Consider the following 22168-nt stretch of genomic DNA (forward strand, 5'->3'; position numbering starts at 1 on the left):
AGTACGATTCGATCTTAGTCCTGTATTGACTCTTTTCCTGTTTGAAGGTTCGTCGGAGGGCATAGCGGGATTTCTTACAAGCTTCTGGGTTAGAGTCCCGCTCCTTGAAAGCGGCAGCTCTACCCTTTAGCTCAGTGCGAATGTTGCCTGTAATCCATGGCTTCTGATTGGGGTATGTACGTACAGTCACTGATAAAGCCAGTGACTGATGTGGTGTACACCTCAATACCATCGGAAGAATTCCGGAACATATTCCAGTCTGTGCTAGCAAAACAGTCCAGTAGTTTAGCATCTGTTCATCTGACCACTTTTTTTTTGACCGATTTTTGCTTGTAAGCAGGAATCAGGAGGATAGAGTTATGGTCAGATTTGAAAATGGAGGACGAAAGAGAGCTTTGTACACGTCTCTGTGTGTGGAGTAAAGGTGGTCTAGAAATGTTTCCCTCTAATTGCACATTTAACATGCTGATAGAAATTCGGTAAAACTGATTTAAGTTTCCCTGCATTAAAGTCACCGGCCACTAGGAGCGCCGCCTCTGGATGAGCGGTTTCCTGTTTGCTTATGGCAGAATACAGCTCATTGAGTGCGGTTTTAGTGCCAACCTCGCTCTGTGGTGGATGTAAACAGCTACGGAAAATGCAGATGAAAACGCTCTAGGTAGATAGTGTGGTCTACAGCTTATCATGAGATACTCTACCTCAGGAGAGCAAAACTTTGAGACTTCCTTAGATATCGTTCACCAGCTTATGCATAGGCCCCCTGCCCCATGTGTTACCAGAGGCTGCTGTTCTGTCTTGCTGATAGAGTGTATAACCCGCCAGCTGTATGTTCTTAATGTCGTCGTTCAGCCACGATTCGGTGAAACATAAGATATTACAGTTATTAATGTCCCGTTGGCAGGATATATGTGCTTTCAGTTCGTCCCATTTATTTTCCAGCGATTGAACATTAGCTAGCAGAACGGAAGGCAAGGGCAGATTGGCTACTCGTCACCTGATCCTCGCAAGTCACGCTGATCTTTTGCCTCGAAATCTCAGTTTCCTTCTCCAGCGAATTACGGGGATCGGGGCCTGGTCGTGTGTCTGCAGTATATCCCTTGCGTCCGACTCAATGAAGAAGAACTCCTCGTCCAATTTGAGGTGAATAATCCCAGTTCTGATGTCCAGAAGCTCTTTTCGGTCATAAGAGACGGTAGCAGCAACATTATGTAAACAGCCTACCCGACTGCTCAGAGGCGTCCTCATGGTCCTAAAGCACATCGTTGCCTCGTTTTGTATCACCATCCAATGATAAAACTGGGGGGGGACAACAATTCAATTTCAGAATGTGGCCCTGTCCCCAGTGAAAGTTGCACCACTGTATATATACTGTATGTATTTAGAACAAAGCAAACATCATTTTGGGACAATAATGATTCTGTGTGGGGAATTTTTTTGGAAAAAAAAACGTGTGTATGTGCAGATCACAGCAATGAGTTTAGCGTCACACAAACTTGCACAATGGAGAAGGATAACACTGATCTAAGGTCAGTTTTCTATTCTAGCGTGTAGTGATTAAGGTTAGGCTTGGGCATAGGAGAAGCTGATCCTAGATCTGTGGTTAAGGGGAATGTTGAGGGTGACCTATGCCCGCAGCTTAATCAACTACTTCCTGTGACACTGTCTCTGTTTACATAATTTCCTGTGAAAGTGTGTGTGTATTTGTGTCGCCTCCCTTTCCCTTGTTTGAGAGTCCAAAGGGGACTGAGATAATCAACTGTCAGACACCCACACACAGATGTTTCTGGCAGCGTGTGTGTGTGTGTGTGTGTGTGTGTGTGTGTGTGTGTGTGTGTGTGTGTGTGTGTGTGTGTGTGTGTGTGTGTGTGTGTGTGTGTGTGTGTGTGTGTGTGTGTGTGTGTGTGTGTGTGTGTGTGTGTGTGTGTGTGTGTGCGTGCGTGTGTGTGCGTGTGTGGGCAACCAGACAAGCAGAGAGACAACTCCCTGTTTCCAGACAACTGGAAACAGGGAACCCTTTTCTACACAACACCTTGCACTGAGGACCAGTATGAAGCAAGCATGTGTCATATCCAATGATGTATATAAACCCTGGATTGATGATGCTATGTATTGGCCATTGAGAGGCTTTGAAGCCACCGGTCAGCCATATATGCACTCCTCCATAGAGCCCAACAGTGGAGGTGTCATAATACCCATAAAACCTAGCAGTCAAACAGGGAAATGGTTCCAATCGTTTTTCCACCATTATGTTTTCCCATTGGAGATTTTAGAAACACTTAAAATAAGGGCTGTGTTTTGTGTAGGCTTACCCTGGCGTGACGTTTTGATAACAATGTAAATCTCTCTCGGACAGGTGAATTTTATCAATATATTTGGCTCTAATTACGCTCAGATTAGAAAATGCTAATTATCATCAAAGTAGACATGCAAAACTACAAATCCCTGCATGCTCCTGCACATCATCTTTAGCTGACACCTTTGCTAACAAATATTGTGTCAATTAAAAACTTGCACAAGACAGTTCACAGAATTGTCAATTCAAAGAAATGTAGCCAATTTATACATTACTACACTTAGCTGACATTAGATAGTTAATCCAGAGATTCTAACCATTGCCTCAATTCGGGAGTCTAGTTCAGATCAACATGACATTTGTAGATTTTTATGATAGCCAAATTAGCAGCTAATTAGTGTTTAATTTTTGGAGGGTAAATACAGCCAAATATATTGATTAAAGTCACCTTGTCCTTGAGAGATTTACACGGTTATCAAAACATCATGCCAGGGTAAGCCTACACGAAACAGCCCTTATTTTAAGTGTTTCTAAAATCCTCTATGGGAAAAATGAATGGTAAAACCATTTCCCTGTCTGACCGCCAGGTTTTATAGAAACTATTACTCACCCTGTGGTACTCAATAGGAATGAATGGAATTCTACAGTATTTCAATTAAATGTTTCAAGAAAAAAAATACATGTAAACTCAGCAAAAAGCTGAAGCTGGTTGAGAGAATGCCAAGAGTGTGCAAAGCTGTCATCAAGGCAAATGGTGGCTACTTTGAAGAATATCAAATATATGTTCTGTTTAACACTTTTTGGGTTGCTACATGATTTCATATGTGTTATTTCATAGTTGTAATGTCTTCACTATTCTTCTACAATGTAGAAAATAGTACAAATAAAGAAAAGCCCTGGAATGAGTAGGTGTGTCCAAACTTTTGACTGGTACTGTATATTAAGGTGTCTGTAATAGAATACATGTGGCAAAAATATATGCAGACATTAATAAATGCATTTCTATAGCTTCCAAAATATAGTTTCAAATGGTGGGGGAGTGCCAAGATGGAAGCAAGGTGGCTTCAACACTGCGCCACCTATCAGTCATCTAGTGTATGTATAATCATTGGTCACATCGAACTCTCCAAAATGTCAAATGTAATGTAAATCAAATGTATCCCATGACGTATTCTCTATCCACAGCTGTGATAGAATCATCGTTGTGGCCCCTATTCATAAAGTGCACACCGTAGAACCATATCAAAATGTAGCAAAACATTTTGCAACGGAAAATGATATCACACATCCACGTTACCCACCTTTGGTAGTTTGGCTAACTTCCCCGTTCTGGTGTCTCTTATCTGGCTAATGTCAAGAATTTCCACTTCCTGAAAAAGAGAGAGATGTGGAGTTATAGAATGAGAGAGGGTGAGAGAGAGAGAAATAAAGACAGAAAGGGATACAGATAAAGCATGTTAATACTTGTCATTGTGGGCAGTCCCACATACATTGCTTGAAAAAGGATTTTCAGACAGACAAAGTCAGAAACAGAGAGAGATAGTGAGAGAGACAGACAGTGAGACAAGTAAGAAGAAGCAGGACAGAGAATAATAGAGCAATAGAAAAAGAAAAGGAAGAGGAGTGAAATAGAAATTAAGCTTTTAATGCTTTTTACTACAGAGCTTAAAAGCCTTCTTCTTTTTCACCCCATTACTTCTCAATCACTCCTCCAACCCTTCATCCATTATTTCTAACCCCTCTCCTCCTGTCCCTCATGCAATCCCTCCTCTATCCCCTCAACCTTTTTGTATACCCCCCCTCCCCTTTCTTCCAACCCCAGATCCTTTCTTTCTATCCTCTCATCCACCTCTCCCACCTCTCATCTTCCTTTCATCCCTCTCTCACAGACATAAACAGTATGTGAAGCGGAGCAGCTATAAGCTTTGAGGTTTCCGGGCACCTTCTATGGCTGTTCAAAGTCACACTGACAGACACTGAACATAACAGTGTACAAGACTGGGGGCTAGGTTGTAGGTCTGGGACATAGTCTGAGAAAGACTGGACATCAGGCGGAAAGAGGGATAGAAGGAGACAGAGAAGGAAATAGGGAAGGAAGACGTGAGAGAGAGGGAGAGAGAAAGGAGAAGGAGAGAAGGATGGACGGAAGAAAGAAAGGAGAGAGAGAAAGAAGAAAAAGGGAGGGAGAGGAGGAAGTAGGGAGAGAAAGAAGGAGAGGGAGGGAGAGAAAGGGGGGGGGGGGACATGCTCGTAAAGGGCACCATAAACAGAGTCGAGGCCACACTAAATATTTGTGCTGTTAAGCTGAAGGTCGTCCTGACTGTATTTCTCTATCTGACTCCCTCACTCTCCCTCTCTTCCTCCCTCGCTCTTTCCATCCAGACATCTTTCCAGAGTAGCGGTCATGAAAGGTTGGAGGTCAGCACCAGCAGACCAATGGGATTTGTTTCTGGTGCAGCCGGTCGTTCCTGATTGGCCTGTGCGTAAATGTTACTTCCTGGGGACAATGCTTCTGGGTCGTTAGGACATTTATATTCTCTCCCTGAGGCAAACACACACACACACACACACACACACCTCTCCCAGAGGCCTTGGTTTCATTACAACATCGGCATGACGACTCCCTGGAAACCACGGCAACTGACTCGCTAGCTAACCAACCGCCAAGAGTCCATCCCACATGTGGAGTATGTGTGTTAGAGAGACCACTAATCACAGATCTAAATGGCCAGGTAAATACCAGGGCTCTTGGGTCACACACACACCCGCCCACAAACACTCCACGGTGATGCAGCAAGCTGACATATCCTCCAAATGTTCTGACTTGTTGTGTAACAATGGGTCTCTCTCTCTCTGTTCGTTCGTTTCAGGCACACATTCCAGGCATATATTGGCCTGTACATGTTGTTGGCTCAGTGTGTAATAGTAAGCCTTTTCTATCATTACTACTACTATATGTTAGGGAAAGAGAAGGAGAAAATGAGATAGAGTGGGGGACAGAGAGAAAGTCATTGCAGCTAGACTGTATTATTCAATGCATTTTTACCTTGTGACAGCATTCTACTACAGTTCACACACTGGAATAATAGGCCTATGTGTAGGCCTGTAAGATACAGACATATTTCAGATGGTAGAAAGATAACATAGTTGGATTTTGAAACTTTTCCAAATTGGATGGATTGTTATTGATGTATTCTAATTAAGCAATAAGGCACAAGGGGGTGTGGTATATGGCCAATATACCATGGCTAAGTGCTCTTCTTATGCACGACGCAATGCGGAGTCTCTGAATTAGCCCTTAGCCATGGTATATTGGCTATATACCACAAACTCCTGAGGTGCCCTATTACTATTATAAACTGGTTACCAACGTAATTAGAGCAGTAAAAATACATGTTTTGTCATACTCGTGGTATACGGTTTAATATCAGCCAATCAGCATTCAGGGCTCGAACCATCAATTTTATAATGTGGCTTCTAATGTGGGAGTTCCATGTGTTTAAGTCTGCTATTTGTGAGGTTCCTGTGGAACAATTGAAACAGGACCTGCTCTCATGTGTCTGTCTAATTTTCTGGATTATTCATATGTCCTTATATCTGAAAGAAGAATCAGTGACCAACATGTGGGACATGTATGGAAACTTTTTTTAATGTCTCGAGGACATCCCATGTTACCTGGGTCTATTCTAGCACAGATTGGAAAAAGAAAAGTCCAGAAAGTTCAGCCCTCTCCTCCTTCCTCCTCCCTTGATCTCTTTCTCCTCCAACCATACCTCCCTTGTTCTTTCTCCTTCTAATAAAACAATGATGGAGGGACCACACCTTTCCTCTCACACCGCTGTGTGTGTGTGTCTTGGGATTTGAGGTCTCTCTGTCTAAGACAAATATAGCCCAATCAATGCAGCTATTAAATGTCACATGGCGTCACTAGGAAAAGTGATAGGGTAAGTTGGAGCTGGTTACTTCTCCTCCCCTAGACACAAACTATTCACCTATAACCATACGCGCACACACACACACACACACACACACACACACACACACACACACACACACACACACACACACACACACACACACACACACACACACACACACACACACACACACACACACACAGAACTTCCTCTAATAATCGGTGGCAACCATAATTTCCTCCTTGTAAGAATAGAGGGGGTGGGGGAGGAAGGGGTGGGTGAAGTTGCCCTTAGACAAAGCTGTTTTAATGCTGGATGGATAAGGTTGGTAGTAAGGATAAGGTTAGTAGTAAGCTGATCCTAGAGCTGAGTCTACAACTTCTACCTGGATAGGTGCCAACCACTGTCTAGGTGAGGAGGGAGGGAGGGAGGGAGGGAGGGAGGGAGGGAGGGAGGGAGGGAGGGGTGCAGTGGACACTTTATATCCTTGTTGCCTCTCTCTGTCTCTTCTCCAATTTCCTGCTTCTTTAATTTACACTACAAATCCCCATCTCCTTTACACTCTCTCTCTCTCTCTCTCTCTATACCGAGAGAAAAGCATGAGGATGTTGGCAAATGGTAAAAAGGAGGGAAACAGAAAGCGAAGGAGGGAGACAGAGAGACAAGGGAGGGAGATAGACAGTATTATGACTAAATTATATTATATCATAATTTATAAACAGCAAAACAACCGCGTAAACACAAAGTCATATTTTGAGTAACACACACACACACACACACACACACACAAATCAAAGTTTATTTGTCTCGTGCGCCGAATACAACAGGTGTAGACCTTACAGTGATATGCTTACTTACAGGCTCTAACCAATAGTGCAAAAAAGGTATTAGGTGAACAATAGGTAAGTAAAGAAATAAAAACAACAGTAAAAAGACAGTGAAAAATAACAGTAGCGAGGGTATAAACAGTAGCGAGGCTATAACAGTAATGAGGCTACATACAGGCACTGGTTAGTCGGGATGATTGAGGTAGTATGTATGTACAGTACATGTAGATATGGTTAAAGTGACTATGCATATATGATGATCAGAGAGTAGCAGAAGCGTAAAAGAGGGGTTGGCGGGTGGTTTGTGGCGGGTGGTGGGACACAATGCAGATAGCCAGGTTAGCCAATGTGCGGGGACACTGGTTGGTCGGGCCAATTGAGGTAGTATGTACATGAATGTATAGTTAAAGTGACTATGCATATATGATAAACAGAGAGTAGCAATATTGTAAAAGAGGGGTTGGTGGCGCTCACAATGCAAATAGTCCGGGTAGCCATTTGATTACCTGTTCAGGAGTCTTATGGCTTGGGGGTAAAAACTGTTGAGAAGCCTTTTTGTCCTGGACCTGGCACTGCGATGCGGTAGTAGAGAGAACAGTCTATGATTGGGGTGGCTGGGGTCTTTGACAATTTTTAGGGCCTTCCTCTGACACCGCCTGGTGTAGAGGTCCTGGATGGCAGGCAGCTTTGCCCCAGTGATGTACTGGGCCGTACGCACTACCCTCTGTAGTGCCTTGCGGTCGGAGGCCGAGCAATTGCCGTACCAGGAAGTGATGCAACCAGTCCGGATGCTCTCGATGTTGCAGCTGTAGAAACTTTTGAGGATCTGAGGACCCATGGCAAATCTTTTTAGTTTCCTGAGGGGGAATAGGCTGCGTCGTGCCCTCTTCACGACTGTCTTGGTGTGTTTGGACCATTCTAGTTTGTTGGTGATGTGGACACAAAGGAACTTGAAGCTCTCAACCTGCTCCACTACAGCCCCGTCGATGAGAATGGGGCGTGCTCGGTCCTCCTTTTCCTGTAGTCCACAATCATCTCCTTTGTCTTGGTTACATTGAGGGATAGGTTGTTATTCTGGCACCACCCGGCCAGGTCTCTGACCTCCTCCCTATCGTGGCTGAACAGGGAGTACAGGAGGGGACTGAGCATGCATCCCTGGGGGGGTCCAGTGTTGAGGATCAGCGTGGCAGATGTGTTGCTACCTACCCTCACCACCTGGGGGGCGGCCCGTCAGGAAGTCCAGGATCCAGTTGCAGAGGGAGGTGTTTAGTCCCAGTATCCTGAGCTTAGTGATGAGCTTTGAGGGTACTATGGTGTTGAACGCTGAGCTGTAGTCAATGAATAGCATTCTCACATAGGTGTTCCTTTTGTCCAGGTGGGAAAGGGCAGTGTGGAGTGCAATAGAGATTGCATCATCTGTGAATCTGTTTGGGCGGTATGCAAATTGGAGTGGGTCTAGGGTTTCTGGGATAATGGTGTTGTTGTGAGCCATTGCCAGCCTTTCAAAGCACTTCATGGCTACGGATGTGAGTGCTACGGGTCGGTTGTCATTTAGGCAGGTTGCCTTCGTGTTCTTGGGCACAGGGACTATTGTGGTCTGCTTGAAACATGTTGGTATTACAAACTCAATCAGGGACATGTTGAAAATGTCAGTGAAGACACCTGCCAGTTGGTCAGCACATGCCAGGAGCACACGTCCTGGTAATCCATCTGGCCCCGCAGCCTTGTGAATGTTGACCTGTTTAAAGGTCTTACTCACGTCGGCTACGGAGAGCGTGATCTCACAGTCGTCCGGAACAGCTGATGCTCTCATGCATGCCTCAGTGTTGCTTGCCTCGAAGCGAGCATAGAAGTGATTTAGCTCATCTGGTAGGCTCGTGTCACTGGGCAGCTCTCGGCTCTGCTTCCCTTTGTAGTCTGTAATAGTTTGCAAGCCCTGCCACATAAGACGAGCATCGGAGCCGGTGTAGTACGATTCAATCTTAGCTCCTTGAAAGCGGCAGCTCTACCCTTTAGCTCAGTGCGAATGTTGCCTGTAATCCATGGCTTCTGGTTGGGGTATGTACGTACAGTCACTGTGGGGACGACATCCTCGATGCACTTATTGATAAAGCCAGTGACTGATGTGATGTACTCCTCAATGCCATCGGAAGAATCCCGGAACATGTTCCAGTCTGTGATAGCAACAGTCCTGTAGTTTAGCATCTGCTTCATCTGACCACTTTTTTATAGACTGAGTCACTGGTGCGTCCTGCTTAAATTTTTTGCTTGTAAGCAGGAATCAGGAGGAGTTGTGGTCGGATTTACCAAATGAAGGGCAAGGGAGAGCTTTGTACACGTCTCTGTGTGTGGAGTACATGTGATCTGGAATTTTTTTCCCTCTGGCTGCACACACACACACACACATTTTAAATGATGCACACATACAGTGGGTAAAATAAGTAATCCCCCCTTGGATTTCTTCACATTTTGTGTCACAAAGTGGGATTAAAATGGATTCAATTGTAATTTTTTGTCAACGATCTACAGAAAACACTGTAACCAACCCCTCAAAAAATGTACATTTCTTGAAAAAAAATGAAGAATTTAAACACTAATATACCTTGAGAAGGGCTTACCAAGAAAAACTTCCAAAAGGTCTATTTGGAGGGAGAAAAGAGTTGGAGCACTCAACAAAAAAAGCTGAGATTTTTTTATTTTAGCTCATTTTACAGGATGAAAACAGGTGACTCAATTGGTATCCCGACACTAGCCTGGAGGGGAGTGTATCTTGCCTCACTCAGTCTAAGGGAGCAATCGAAATTTACACAATTGTTACACAGAGGAAAATGGGGGAGGGTCATGCTTTTTCAATTTCCATCAGGGAGAGGGTTTAGTATTTTTTAAAGTTTTGTCCAGGGCGAGGGTAATTTAAGTAATCGATTAAAAGTCATATTGCGCAGGGTTTGAGAATTAGTTGCTTATTATATCTCGATGTGTGCCCGATGATGCCCCTCATCCCTGATTCTCTGCTGGGCGCACAATATCAAGTGTGCCTAGTGTGGTCTCAGTCAAATGATCCATAGCCTATACCATAGGCTGTAGGCCCAAGGCTATAAGAAGAGCAGGTTCGGAGAAGCACAGGGCAAAGTTATATTTCTAAGAAAATGTACTTCCTTCCCAAGTTCTTGAGCTGTTGGGATGGTGTATATAACACTAAGCTACGTTGTATTACACACTGCAATGGATAATGTCACACACTGATCTGCTTCACCTGTCTTTGTGATTGTCTCCACTCCCCTCCAGGTGTCGCACGTCTTCCCCATTATACCGTGTATTTATACCTGTGTTCTCTGTTTGTCTGTTGCTAGTTCGTCTTGTTTGTCAAGTCAACCAGTGTTTTTTGTCTCAGCTCCTAATTTTCCCCAGTCTCACTTTTTCTCACCCTCCTGGTTTTGACCCTTGCCTGTCCTGTCTGTCTGCGGTCCTGGAGTGAGCCCACTCCTCCAGACTGGCCTGCCACCTGGGCTCCCTCCAGACCCTGGCCTTTGTGTCACGACACTTTTGGTGGCCCACCATGGTCCCTGACGTCTGCGCATTCGTCGCCGCCGTGCACAAAACAAGACTCCTCGACAAGCTCCGGCTGGTCTCCTCCAACCTCTGCCTGTCCCTCACCATCCCTGTTCCTACATCTCCCTGGACTTTGTCACGGGTCTGATGGCAACACCGCCATCCTGACTGTGGTGGATCGGTTTTCCAAAGCCGCCCACTTCATTCCTCTCCCCAAACTACCCTCTGCCTTCGTATACATCCCACCTTTCATGTGTCAAGAGTTAAACCCATGTCTCACAGCCCTTTGTCTACTGTTTCCTGCTTGTGGTGCCTAACCAATGGCTGTGCTGTGTACAGTGGCACTTCAGGAGGCGAGTCAAAGGCTTCTTCTGAAAAGAAGTTGTATTTGTCCCAAAAAATAAAGAGCTGTGCATGGGGCTGGGTCTATATGTTCAGTTTGAGAGGGAGAGCGCGAAGATGAGAAGGAGGACCGGAGGTAAGCTTGCTACTGCTATAATTTATTGTAATATAAACAACATGTTTTGTTCCCCATAATGAAGCTATTTATCAGAGTTATTGACCTATCAATAAGCCAAATTCGAGTAATTTACATAACTTATATTACTATGAAGCGGCAGCAGCGGAGATGGACAGCGCATGGGTGCTGAAAGTAGGCTAATTCGAGAAGGCCTAATTCATGTCAACAGTCTTCTTATTTGACTTTAGGCTACTAACAATAAGAGGGCTTTGTATTAGAGCCTATTTCTTCCTATTCAAGAAAAAAGAGGTAGGCTAACCTGTTTGACAGATTAAATTATAGTCTACTAACCATAGATTTTGTCAGCCAATTCCTTCAGTCACCATGCACTCCTGAAATATCTCCGTCAGTAAAGGGCTGGTGTGTTAAGTTAAAACCAGGGCTGGAATTGAGGGGGTATGTGAGGGTATTGTGGCTTTTATTAAAGAAAATGGCTAAAAGCATAGGACTTTTTTGCTTAAGATTTGAAAACTGTTTTATGGACCTGATTATATAAAGCGATCTATAACGAGGCTTTATTCCGCAATGCTAAAAACAAGCTGTAAAATACCAGGCAAAGACGTGACTGATGCATATGGGATACCATTTGTTTGTCAGCATTTCAACAACACATCAACAACAGCACTTCAACAACATGCCTATACATTTCAGATTGTATTAAATTAAATAATTACATAGAATTAAATAATAACGAAACGAAAAATGCCTTATTAGGCTATACAGTGCCATTTGAATTCACTTTAAGTTTAGCCAGTCTTTGGTTTGATGATCATGTGGTGGGCTATGCATACCTAGTTTGTTAATTTAGCCTAGCAGATGCTCATATATTCCCATGCCCTAATCACAGTCAACACAAATCTATTTTGTAACAACAATATCATTAAATAAAATAGAAAATATTTGAAAATGATAGTTTCCCAAATGCAAAAAAGGTACAAGTGCATACAAGCCTACCGGATGATATGCAGCTGCTGTATAAAAAAAATATTAAAAGAAATAGGCTTTTTCTCAAATTCATTGATGATGAGATACTTCATTTGTAACTGGTTCTGTCACGACTTCTGCCGAAGTCGATGCCTCTCCTTGTTCGGGCGGTGCTTGGCGGTCAACGTCACCGGTCTTTGAGCCATCATTGATCCACACACCTGGTTCCAATCCCATTCATTAATTGTTGTGTATTTAACCCTCTGTTTCCCCTCATGTCCTTGTCAGAGATTGTTTATTGTTATGCTTGTGATTTATGGATTGGTGTGCGACGGGTTCTGGTAGCCACGTATCTTTTTATTATGTACTTTGGTTTTGGAGTTTTTGTTTTACGTTATTAAACTACTCCATTATATTCCAAGTTTGATTCTCCTGCGCCTGACTTCCCTGCCACCTACACACACGACAGGTTCTGTCGCATCATTTTTTTTTATAGTTGATAGGAAACTTTAGCACTGTTCCAAACTTAGACTACAGTGCATTCAGAAAGTATTTAGACTAGTGATGCACCGATATGCCATTTTTGGCCGATATCGATATCCAATATTTTCCTTGTCCCCCAAAAATATACCGATAACCAATATTAAAAATCTTAGCGGCATTCTAGTACAGTTAAATAGTTCACACACACACACACACACACACACACACACACACACACACACACACACACACACACACGGACACAGCGGTCTAAGGCACTGCATCTCAGTGCAAGAGGTGTCACTACAGTCCCTGGTTTGAATCCAGGCTGTATCACATCCGGCCGCGATTGGGAGTCCCATAGGCACAATTGGCCCAGTGTCGTCCGGGTTTGGCAGGTGTAGGCCGTCATTGTAAATAAGAATCTGTTCTTAACTGACTTGCCTAGTTAAATAAAGGTTAAATTGGCGGGGGCAATGAATTCCATTATCTTGCCTTTAATGGATGTGTCTTTGAGTTGTCTCACTGAAATGTTCTTACTCTTTCAAATGACTGCTCAATCCACACAGCAGACATTGTGGGCTAGGTTAGGAATGCTGTGTTGCATGTGTAGCGCAACATTATACGTGGCGTCATTACGTCATGTACCTACATTATATAGGTATGCATGGTAGCTTTGACATCATTTTTTAACATCGCCGTTAAATTAGACATCGGGCCGATGTTGGCATTTTTAGATAATATCGTCCGATTCCGATATATCGTGCATCCCTAATTTAGACCCCTTGACTTTTTCCACATTTGGTTACATTACAGCCTTATTCTAAAATAGATCAAATACATTTTTTCCTTCATCAATCTACACACAATACCCCACAATGACGAAGCAAAAACAAATACTTATTTACATAAGTATTCAGACCCTTTGCTATGAGACTCGAAGTTGAGCTCAGGTGCATCCTGTTTCCATTGATCATCCTTGAGATGTTTCTACAACTTGATTGGAGTCCAACTGTGGTAAATTCAATTGATTGGACATGATTTGGAAAGGCACACACCTGTCTATATAGGGTCCCACAGTTGACAGTGCATGTCAGCAAAAATCAAGCCATGAGGTTGAAGGAATGGTCCCTAGACCTCAGAGACAGGATTGTGTCGAGGTACAGATCTGTGGACGGGTTCCAAAAAATATCTGCAGCATTGAAGGTCCCCAAAAACACAGTGGCACTCCATCCTTAAATGGAAGAAGTTTAGAACCACCAAGACGCTTTCCAGAGCTGGCCGCCCGGCCAAACTGAGCAATCGGTGGAGAAGGGCCTTGGTCAGGGAGATGACCAAGAACCCAATGGTCATTCTGACAGAGCTCTAGAGTTCCTCTGTGGAGATTCGGAGAATCTTCCAAAAGGACAACCATCTCTGCAGCACTCTACCAAATCAGGCCATTATACTAGAGTGGCCAGACTGAAGCAACTCCTCAGCAAAAGGCACATGACAGCCCGCTTGGAGTTTAACAAAAGAGAGAGAAGTCTCAGAGAGAAGTCAAGAAAAAATTGACTTCTTGGATCTTAAAGAAACAAAGAAAAGAACTTGGAGTGTACTATCTTCTGCAAGCCGCATAGTAGGAATACATGTTTGAGTACAGCCCATGTGCCGGTCGCGTCAAATCCATTGTATTGAAACACTATAACATCCTCAAAAGCGATGCAAATCTATGCGAGTTTACAACATTGCCCTCGCATTTGTTTTCGCCGTGCACGCAATCTAGTCGATTCGGTTACGCACAGCACGCAGCTCCCCAAGAAGTGTGACACTTGTGTACAATGTGACAACACAACCAATACTTCACCACCCGAGAATAGGAAAGAATACAAAATCCAAAGCTTTATTAATTGTAGCACCACAAATGTTATATACATGCTCAAATGCATCTGCGTGGCTGCTTATATTGGTCAGACATTGAAACGCCACATCACAGAACATTAGGCGTAATAAAAACATGGACTATGACATTGTGTGCCACTGCTAAAACCAACCATGGCTCACCTTCCTCCCTGCGCTTTGTAGCCATAGAACATGTCCACATTTCACAAAGATGAGGTGATATCGTACATAAACTAAAACAAAGAGGCATTCTGGCAGTACTCCTTAGACACTGTATCCTAACGGGCTAAACAATGATTTTTCAATGTCCTCGTTTCTATAATGTGGTTGCCTCGATTTTTGGAGTCTCTGTGACTCCAGACACCTATTTGTATTTTGACATGGCCTATTGGTTAACAAGACACATCATTTATCTTATCATTAGTATTATTTTGTGCTATATTTTGCCATTTACCTTGTGTATCAATGGGCCATAAGGGTATAAATAGGAGCTAAGTGAAACGGTCATTCTGAGGAAGACGTCAGCTTGACGTCGAAACGTCAGTCACCTGATCTCATCCCGTACAATGGATTAAAGTGAGCTAAAATAAATACATCTGAGGTGTTTTGTTGTTGAGTGCTCCAACTCCTTTCTGCTTTGAATTAGTCATTTTTAACTTTTTCTTGGTAAGCCCTTCTCATGATTTTTGTCATTGTTATTGAGCACCGCACCTTTCCTTTGTTTGCTGAAATGCGAAGGCCCACCTGTACTCTTACTAATATACTTTGATTAGATAAGTATTCACCCCACTGAGTCAATGCATGTTAGAAACACCTTTGGCAGCATTTATAGCTGTGAGTCTTCTTGGGTACTTCTCTAAGAGCTTTGCACACCTGGATTGTGCAATATTTGCCCATTATTCTTTTCATAATTCTTCAAGCTCTGTCAATGTGTTGGGGGTCATGGCTAGATAGCAATTTTCAAGTCTTACTATAGATTTTCAAGCAAGTTTAAGTAAAACATTTAACTTGGCCACTCAGGAACATTCACCGTCTTCTTGGTAGATTTGACCTCGTGTTGTATTTTATTGTCCTGCTGAAAGGTGAATTCCTCTCCCAGTGTCCGGTGTAAAGTAGACTGAAGCAGGTTGTCCTCTAGGATTTTGCCTGTGCTTAGCTCAATCTCAATTATTTTTATCCTGAAAAACTCCCCAGTCTTTGCCGATGTCCAGCATACCCATAACCAATGTTCCCTCTAAGCCCGCACGGACTGCCGCGCAGAAGAAATATCAACCCGTGCAGAGAAGCACGAGATTGAACTTCACTCAACTTTCTAGTTTTCCTCTTTAGTTAACACTATCAACGTTTCCCTCTACTGTGCAAATTGTGATCGAATCAACACAATATTAGCCACTTTCAATGCAACATAACAAAACAAACTATGCAAGAGATTTTCTTGTAGGCAGAGCGCATTGGAATAGGATTCTATTGCATTGACAGGCACGGGTCATACTCTACACAGACCAGTTTGCCATAACCAATCAGAGCTACAGTATCCCTATATGCAAACAGACCATTGCCATATATTGATCTGTGCCATTCACTTTGAACTGGACTGTGTTTTCAGTATGAGTGATCAAAAGTAGATGCGCTAGTTTTGAGATCAAATCAAATTCAAATCCTTTGCTAGTAAGTAGGTTATTAGTCCAGTTATAGCTAATTTCTAGTCAGCGATGGGGGAGTGGTTGCTTCCTACAATAGCACAAATGTGTGCATTTCTATCCATCTTTGAAAAGCAAGTCAGGTAAAGAGCTAGTTTTCCTGTCTTAAAGGGACAGTGTTGTATTTTGAGACAGGCTTGAATAAGCTAAGTGGCAAATAGGCAGAGGGTAGCATCATATGTCAGATTTTTTAAAAGTGGTTTCTTGCATCAAACAACACAACATTTCCAGTCACCTCCTTGTCCGAAGGACAAGTGGATAAACAGGTTAATGTCAATCCCTGCATTTTTTTTTAAGTTATGGGATGCATTTTCTCCATTGTTTTTTATGGTAGGCCACTCTGATAGGCCTACAATATGATCAAATAGCCACAGTAGCCTACTCGGCCACTGTTATTACTGTAACTTAAACAGCCTCAGTTTGTGCTCAGCAGACCTGAAATTTGCTCAGTGCCTTGGGAACATTGCTCATAACATGATGCAGCCACCACCATGCTTGAAAATCATGAGGCAGTTACTCAGTGATGTGTTGTGTTTGTCCCAAACCTAACGCTTCACATTTAGGCCCAAAAGGTTATTCCTTTTGTTTTCTTACAGTATAACTTTAGTGCCTTGTTGCACGCATATTCTGTATATTTATAATGTTCTTTTCACTCTGTCATTTAGGTCACTATTGTGGAGTAACTACAATGTTGTTTATCCATCCCCAGTTTTCTCCCATCACAACCATTGAACTCTGTAGCTGTGTTAAAATCACCATTGGCCTTACATGTTTTACCTTTATTTAACTAGGCAAGTCAGTAAAGAACAAATTATTATTTACGATGACGGCCTACACCGGCCAAACCCGGACAAGACTGGGCCAATTGTGCACCGCTCTATGGATTTGAACCAGGGTGACACCTCAAGCACTGAGATGCAGTGCCTTAGACTGCTGCGCCACTCAGGAGCCCCTGATAATCCCATGGTGACCTCCCTGAGCAGTTTCCTTCCTGTCATGCAGCTCAGTTCAGAATGACAACATTATCTTAAATGTATCTGGGTAGTTTAATACATCATCCACAGCATAATTATTAACTTGACCATGCTTCAAGAGATATTAAATGTCGAATTCATTATTGTTACCCATCTACCAATCATTGGCCTTCTTTATGAGGCTTTCAAAAAGCTCCCTGGTCTTTGTAGCTGAATTTGTGCATGAAATTCAATACTATGAACTTGAAAATGTATTAATAAACCAATTAGGCACATTTGGGCAGACTTGATACAACATTTTGAACAGAAATGCAATGGTTCATTGTATCAGTCTAAAACTCTGCACATACACTGCTGTCATCTAGTGTCCAAAAACTAAATTGCGCCTAAACTTGAATAATACATTGTGGCCTCTCTCTTGCATTTCAAAGATGGAACAAAAAACAAAAAAAACGTATGTTTTAATGTGTTATATTCTCCTACATTAATTTCACATTTCCACAAACTTCAAAGTGTTTCTTTTGAAATGGTATCAAGAATATGCATATCCTCCTTCAGGTCCTGAGCTACAGGCAGTTAGATTTGGGTATGTCATTTTAGCTGAGAATGTTTAAAAATGGTCCGATCCTTTAAAGCCAATTGTTACACCCAAACTAATTTCGGCGTGCCTAAAACAAAGGGGCTGAATACTTACGCAAAAAATATATTTTAGTTATAAAAAAAATATTAATTTGGAAACATTTATAGAATTTTCTTTTCACTTTCACATTATGCAGTATTTAGTGTAGATCAACGACAAAAAAATGTTACAATTAAATCAATTTCAATCCCACTTTGTAACACAACAATATGTGAAAAAATCCAAGGGGGTGAATACTTACACCCACACACAAATATAAATGCACACAAAATATACACTCACGCAAACAAAGTTGTAACACAAACACACACACACACACACACACACACACACACACACACACACACACACACACACACACACACACACACACACACACACACACACACACACAGTATCATGTTGTACTATGTCAACACACAGTACTGCTTTGTAACCTCTCAGTCTATCTCTCGCTCTCCCTCCTTCCTTCCTTCACTCACTTACTCTCTCCTTCTTTCTCCACGTGTTCCTTCTAATCAGTTAGATTAGGTTTAGGTTTAGGGCTGGAATTTCACTTGTTTGACAGTGGGATACAACACACACATGCACGCACACACACACATACAAACTCCATAAAGAGAAGCATGCAGTTTATTTTTGCTATGAGTAAGAGTTCAGATAATACTTGATACTTAACTGTCTAACACACACACACACACACACACACACTCTTTGGGGGAAGCGTTCAAACAATGGATTTGATACTGTGCACTTTCCCTGATCTGCATGACGCAATAAGTCTGTTACACATGTTAATGGTTGCCACTCATACAAGGACCTGTACTATCGTGGCCAAAGGTTTTGAGAATGACACAAATATTAATTTTCACAAAGTCTGCTGCCTCAGTTTGTACGATGCCAATTTGCATATACTCCAGAATGTTATGAAGAGTGATCAGATGAATTGCAAAGTCCCTCTTTGCCATGCAAATGAACTGAATCCCCAAAAAACATTTCCACTGCATTTCAGCCCTGCCACAAAAGGACCAGCTGACATCATGTCAGTGATTCTCTCGTTAACACAGGTGTGAGTGTTGACGAGGACAAGGCTGGAGATCACTCTGTCATGCTGATTGAGTTCGAACAGACTGGAAGCTTCAAAAGGAGGGTGGTGCTTGGAATCATTGTTCTTCCTCTGTCATCCATGGTTACCTGCAAGGAAACACATGCTGTCATCATTTCTTTGCACAAAAAGGGCTTCACAGGCAGGATATTGCTGCCAGTAAGATTGCACATAAATCAACCATTTATCGGATCATCAAGAACTTTAAGGAGAGCGGTTCAATTGTTGTGAAGAAGGCTTCAGGGCGCCCAAGAAAGTCCAGCAAGCGCCAGGACCGTCTCCTAAAGTTGATTCATCTGCGGGATCGGGGCACCACCAGTACAGAGCTTGCTCAGGAATGGCAGCAGGCAGGTGTGAGTGCATCTGCACGCACAGTGAGGCGAAGACTTTTGGAGGATGGCTTGGTGTCAAGAAGGGCAGCAAAGAAGCCACTTCTCTCCAGGAAAAACATCAGGGACAGACTGATATTCCTCAAAAGGTACAGGGATTGGACTGCTGAGGACTAGGGTAAAGTCATTTCCTCTGATGAATCCCCTTTCCGATTGTTTGGAGAATCCGGAAAAAAGCTTGTCCGGAGAAGACAAGGTGAGCGCTACCATCAGTCCTGTGTCATGCCAACAGTAAAGCATCCTGAGACCATTCATGTGTGGGGTTGCTTCTCAGCCAAGTGACTGGGCTCACTCACAATTTTGCCTAAGAACACAGCAATGAATAAAGAATGGTACCAACACATCCTCCGAGAGCAACTTCTCCCAACCATCCAGGAACAGTTTGGTGACGAACAATGACCTTTCCAGCATGATAGAGCACCTTGCCATAAGGCAAAAGTGAGTGAGTGGCCCGGGGAAACTAAGTGGCTCGGGGAACAAAACATTGATATTTTGGGTCCATGGCCAGGAAACTCCCCAGACATTAATCCCATTGAGAATTTGTGGTCAATCCTCAGAGGCTGGTGGACAAACAAAACCCCACAAATTCTGACAAACTCCAAGCATTGATAATGCAAGAATGGGCTGCCATCAGTCAGGATGTGGCCCAGAAGTTAATTGACAGCATGCCAGGGCGGATTGCAGAGTTCTTGAAAAAGAAGGGTCAATGTAATTCATGTAATTTTCAATAAAAGCCTTTCACACTTATGAAATGCTTGTAGTTATACTTCAGTATTTCATAGAAACATCTGACAAAAAATATCTAAAGACAGTGAAGCAGCAAACTTTGTGGAAATTAATATTTGTGTCATTCTCAAAACTTTTGGCCACATCTGTACATAGCTAGACATGAGCACCTAGACATGATTGCCTTGTCTCACCAACAGTACACATTCACAAACATTCCTCATCAGAGGAGTCTGGTTTGATGTTTATGTTGATGATGTGTTTTCTTGTATGCCAAATTAGTCACATATTGTTGTTGTGGGGGGAGGCCAGAGGGAGGTGCTCATTTTGGAAGTGGGTTTCGACTCTTACATGGTCCAGACCTTTGCTGACAAGTTACTGAAATACCAGCCCCTCGTGTCATGCCTGAACAGCCTCAGTTATCAGTCCAAGCTTGTGGTGCTGATATATTTGGGATGTACATAGGCTGACAGTACGTGACCTTCAGATTGCAGGCCTGCATAAGACAAAGGAAAATCAGCTAGTGAGGTACTGCTCCATGTCAGCGGTCATGGGCAGCCTTGCTGTGTGGAGAAGAAGGTGCTTTCTGTATCCACAAGTGTCCAGATATCCATGCCTTTTGAAATGTTTGAGTCTTAAAATATATATATATATATATATATATGTGTGTGTGTGTGTGAGAACACAGAGCATATGAGGAAAGGAATGAGAGAGAGAGAGAAAATAGGGGAAACTGTCACATTATCATCCAACAAACATTCCTTCCTGGGTGTGTATCCCACAGAGTGACCATGCAAAGATCAGTGTGTGTGTGTGTGTGTGTGTGTGTGTGTGTGTGTGTGTGTGTGTGTGTGTGTGTGTGTGTGTGTGTGTGTGTGTGTGTGTGTGTGTGTGTGTATCCAAACTAAATCCTCAATGGATTATAATTTCAGACAAAAAGGCTCATCAAAGGAACATGTGAAAATGTTGCCATTTGGGATGCAGCCTCAGTCTTCAACTGGCTTAATGACTGCTGACACTGCCAATATGGTTATAGCAGAGGTGTGGACTAGAGTCACATGACTTGGACTTGAGTCAGACTCCAGTCACAAATATGATGACTTGCAACTCGACTTTAACACCAATGACTCGTGACTTGACTTGGACTTGAGCCTTATGACTCGACCGGACTTGATACCCTCCCCAAGCCCAAATATTAAAAATGATGCTATTAAAAAAAGTGTGCAGCGCATCAACTCTTCATTTAACGGATTACAGTTTGAATTGGACAGTAGCCAATGAAATTGTGCCAGCTGAGAAAAAGTTGCAGAGGAACGTCGGCGGGTGAATTCAGATGGAGCCCTTGGAAAGATGATACCCAAAATGTTTATTTTCAGATGTAAAGACGAAGCTGTATCAACAAAAGATTTATTGCAACTTGCAAAACATGCGGTAAGAAAATGACAGACGGAGGCGCAACAATTTCCAACTTTGTTCGACATTTGAAGCTGCACAAAGAACGATAAGTCGTGGCTAATATAGCCGACAGCTATATATTTTATTACTTTACTAGTGTATCATGTAGGCTAGCGTAACGTTAAATCAATGAGCCTCCACACAGTCAGTCAGTGCGGGAACGTGATCATTGCACCCAAGATTGAGCTACAACTGGCTAGACAGTTGGTAGCCTAAATCCTGCCTACTGTTCCTAAAACCATTGACATACGTTAGCCTCCTGTAACCACACAGAAAGAGTGTGTGTGTGTGTGTGTGTTAAGGTTGGGCGATTGTGTACAAGCCTACATCACCCGATTGCACCCCATAGCCATGCTCGATAGTCGATCACAATTGGGGGGTGGGGGTCTTTCTCATGGCTACCCATCTATTTCCATGGAAATATAACGATTATTTGGAAAGTAATAAATATATAGATATTTTTAAAAGCATTCATGATTTGCGTAAATGTAATATACTAACTATTACTCTTGTTAAAATATGAAATGGTATTACATTTGGTGAAGAGCACATTATGACTTGTTTAGGACTCGGAACTCAAAGTTTAGGACTCGAGACTTGATACTTGACGGTCTTGACTTGAGACTTGACTCGGACTTGCCTGTCTTACTTGGGACTTGACTTGGGACTTGAGTGCTAAGACTTGAGACTTACTTGTGACTTGTAAAACAATGACCTGGTCCCACCTCCGGGTTATAGTGACACACAAATAACACACTCTCCATAACTATTACTACTAACACTTA

General features: G+C 42.8%; 1 protein-coding gene across 3 annotated transcripts in view; it reads right to left on the reverse strand.

Annotated features, from left to right (window-relative positions):
• LOC139534262 (1-phosphatidylinositol 4,5-bisphosphate phosphodiesterase beta-3-like) overlaps positions 1-22168 on the reverse strand; it is a 111740-nt gene that overhangs the window by 47589 nt on the left and 41983 nt on the right. For all 3 annotated transcript variants that reach the window (XM_071333273.1, XM_071333272.1, XM_071333274.1), the window contains exon 3: positions 3595-3663. In XM_071333273.1, coding sequence (XP_071189374.1) covers positions 3595-3663 — 69 coding nt within the window. The remainder of the gene's footprint in view (positions 1-3594; positions 3664-22168) is intronic.

Source organism: Salvelinus alpinus, chromosome 11, assembly GCF_045679555.1.
Source record: "Salvelinus alpinus chromosome 11, SLU_Salpinus.1, whole genome shotgun sequence".
Lineage (NCBI taxonomy): Eukaryota > Metazoa > Chordata > Actinopteri > Salmoniformes > Salmonidae > Salvelinus > Salvelinus alpinus.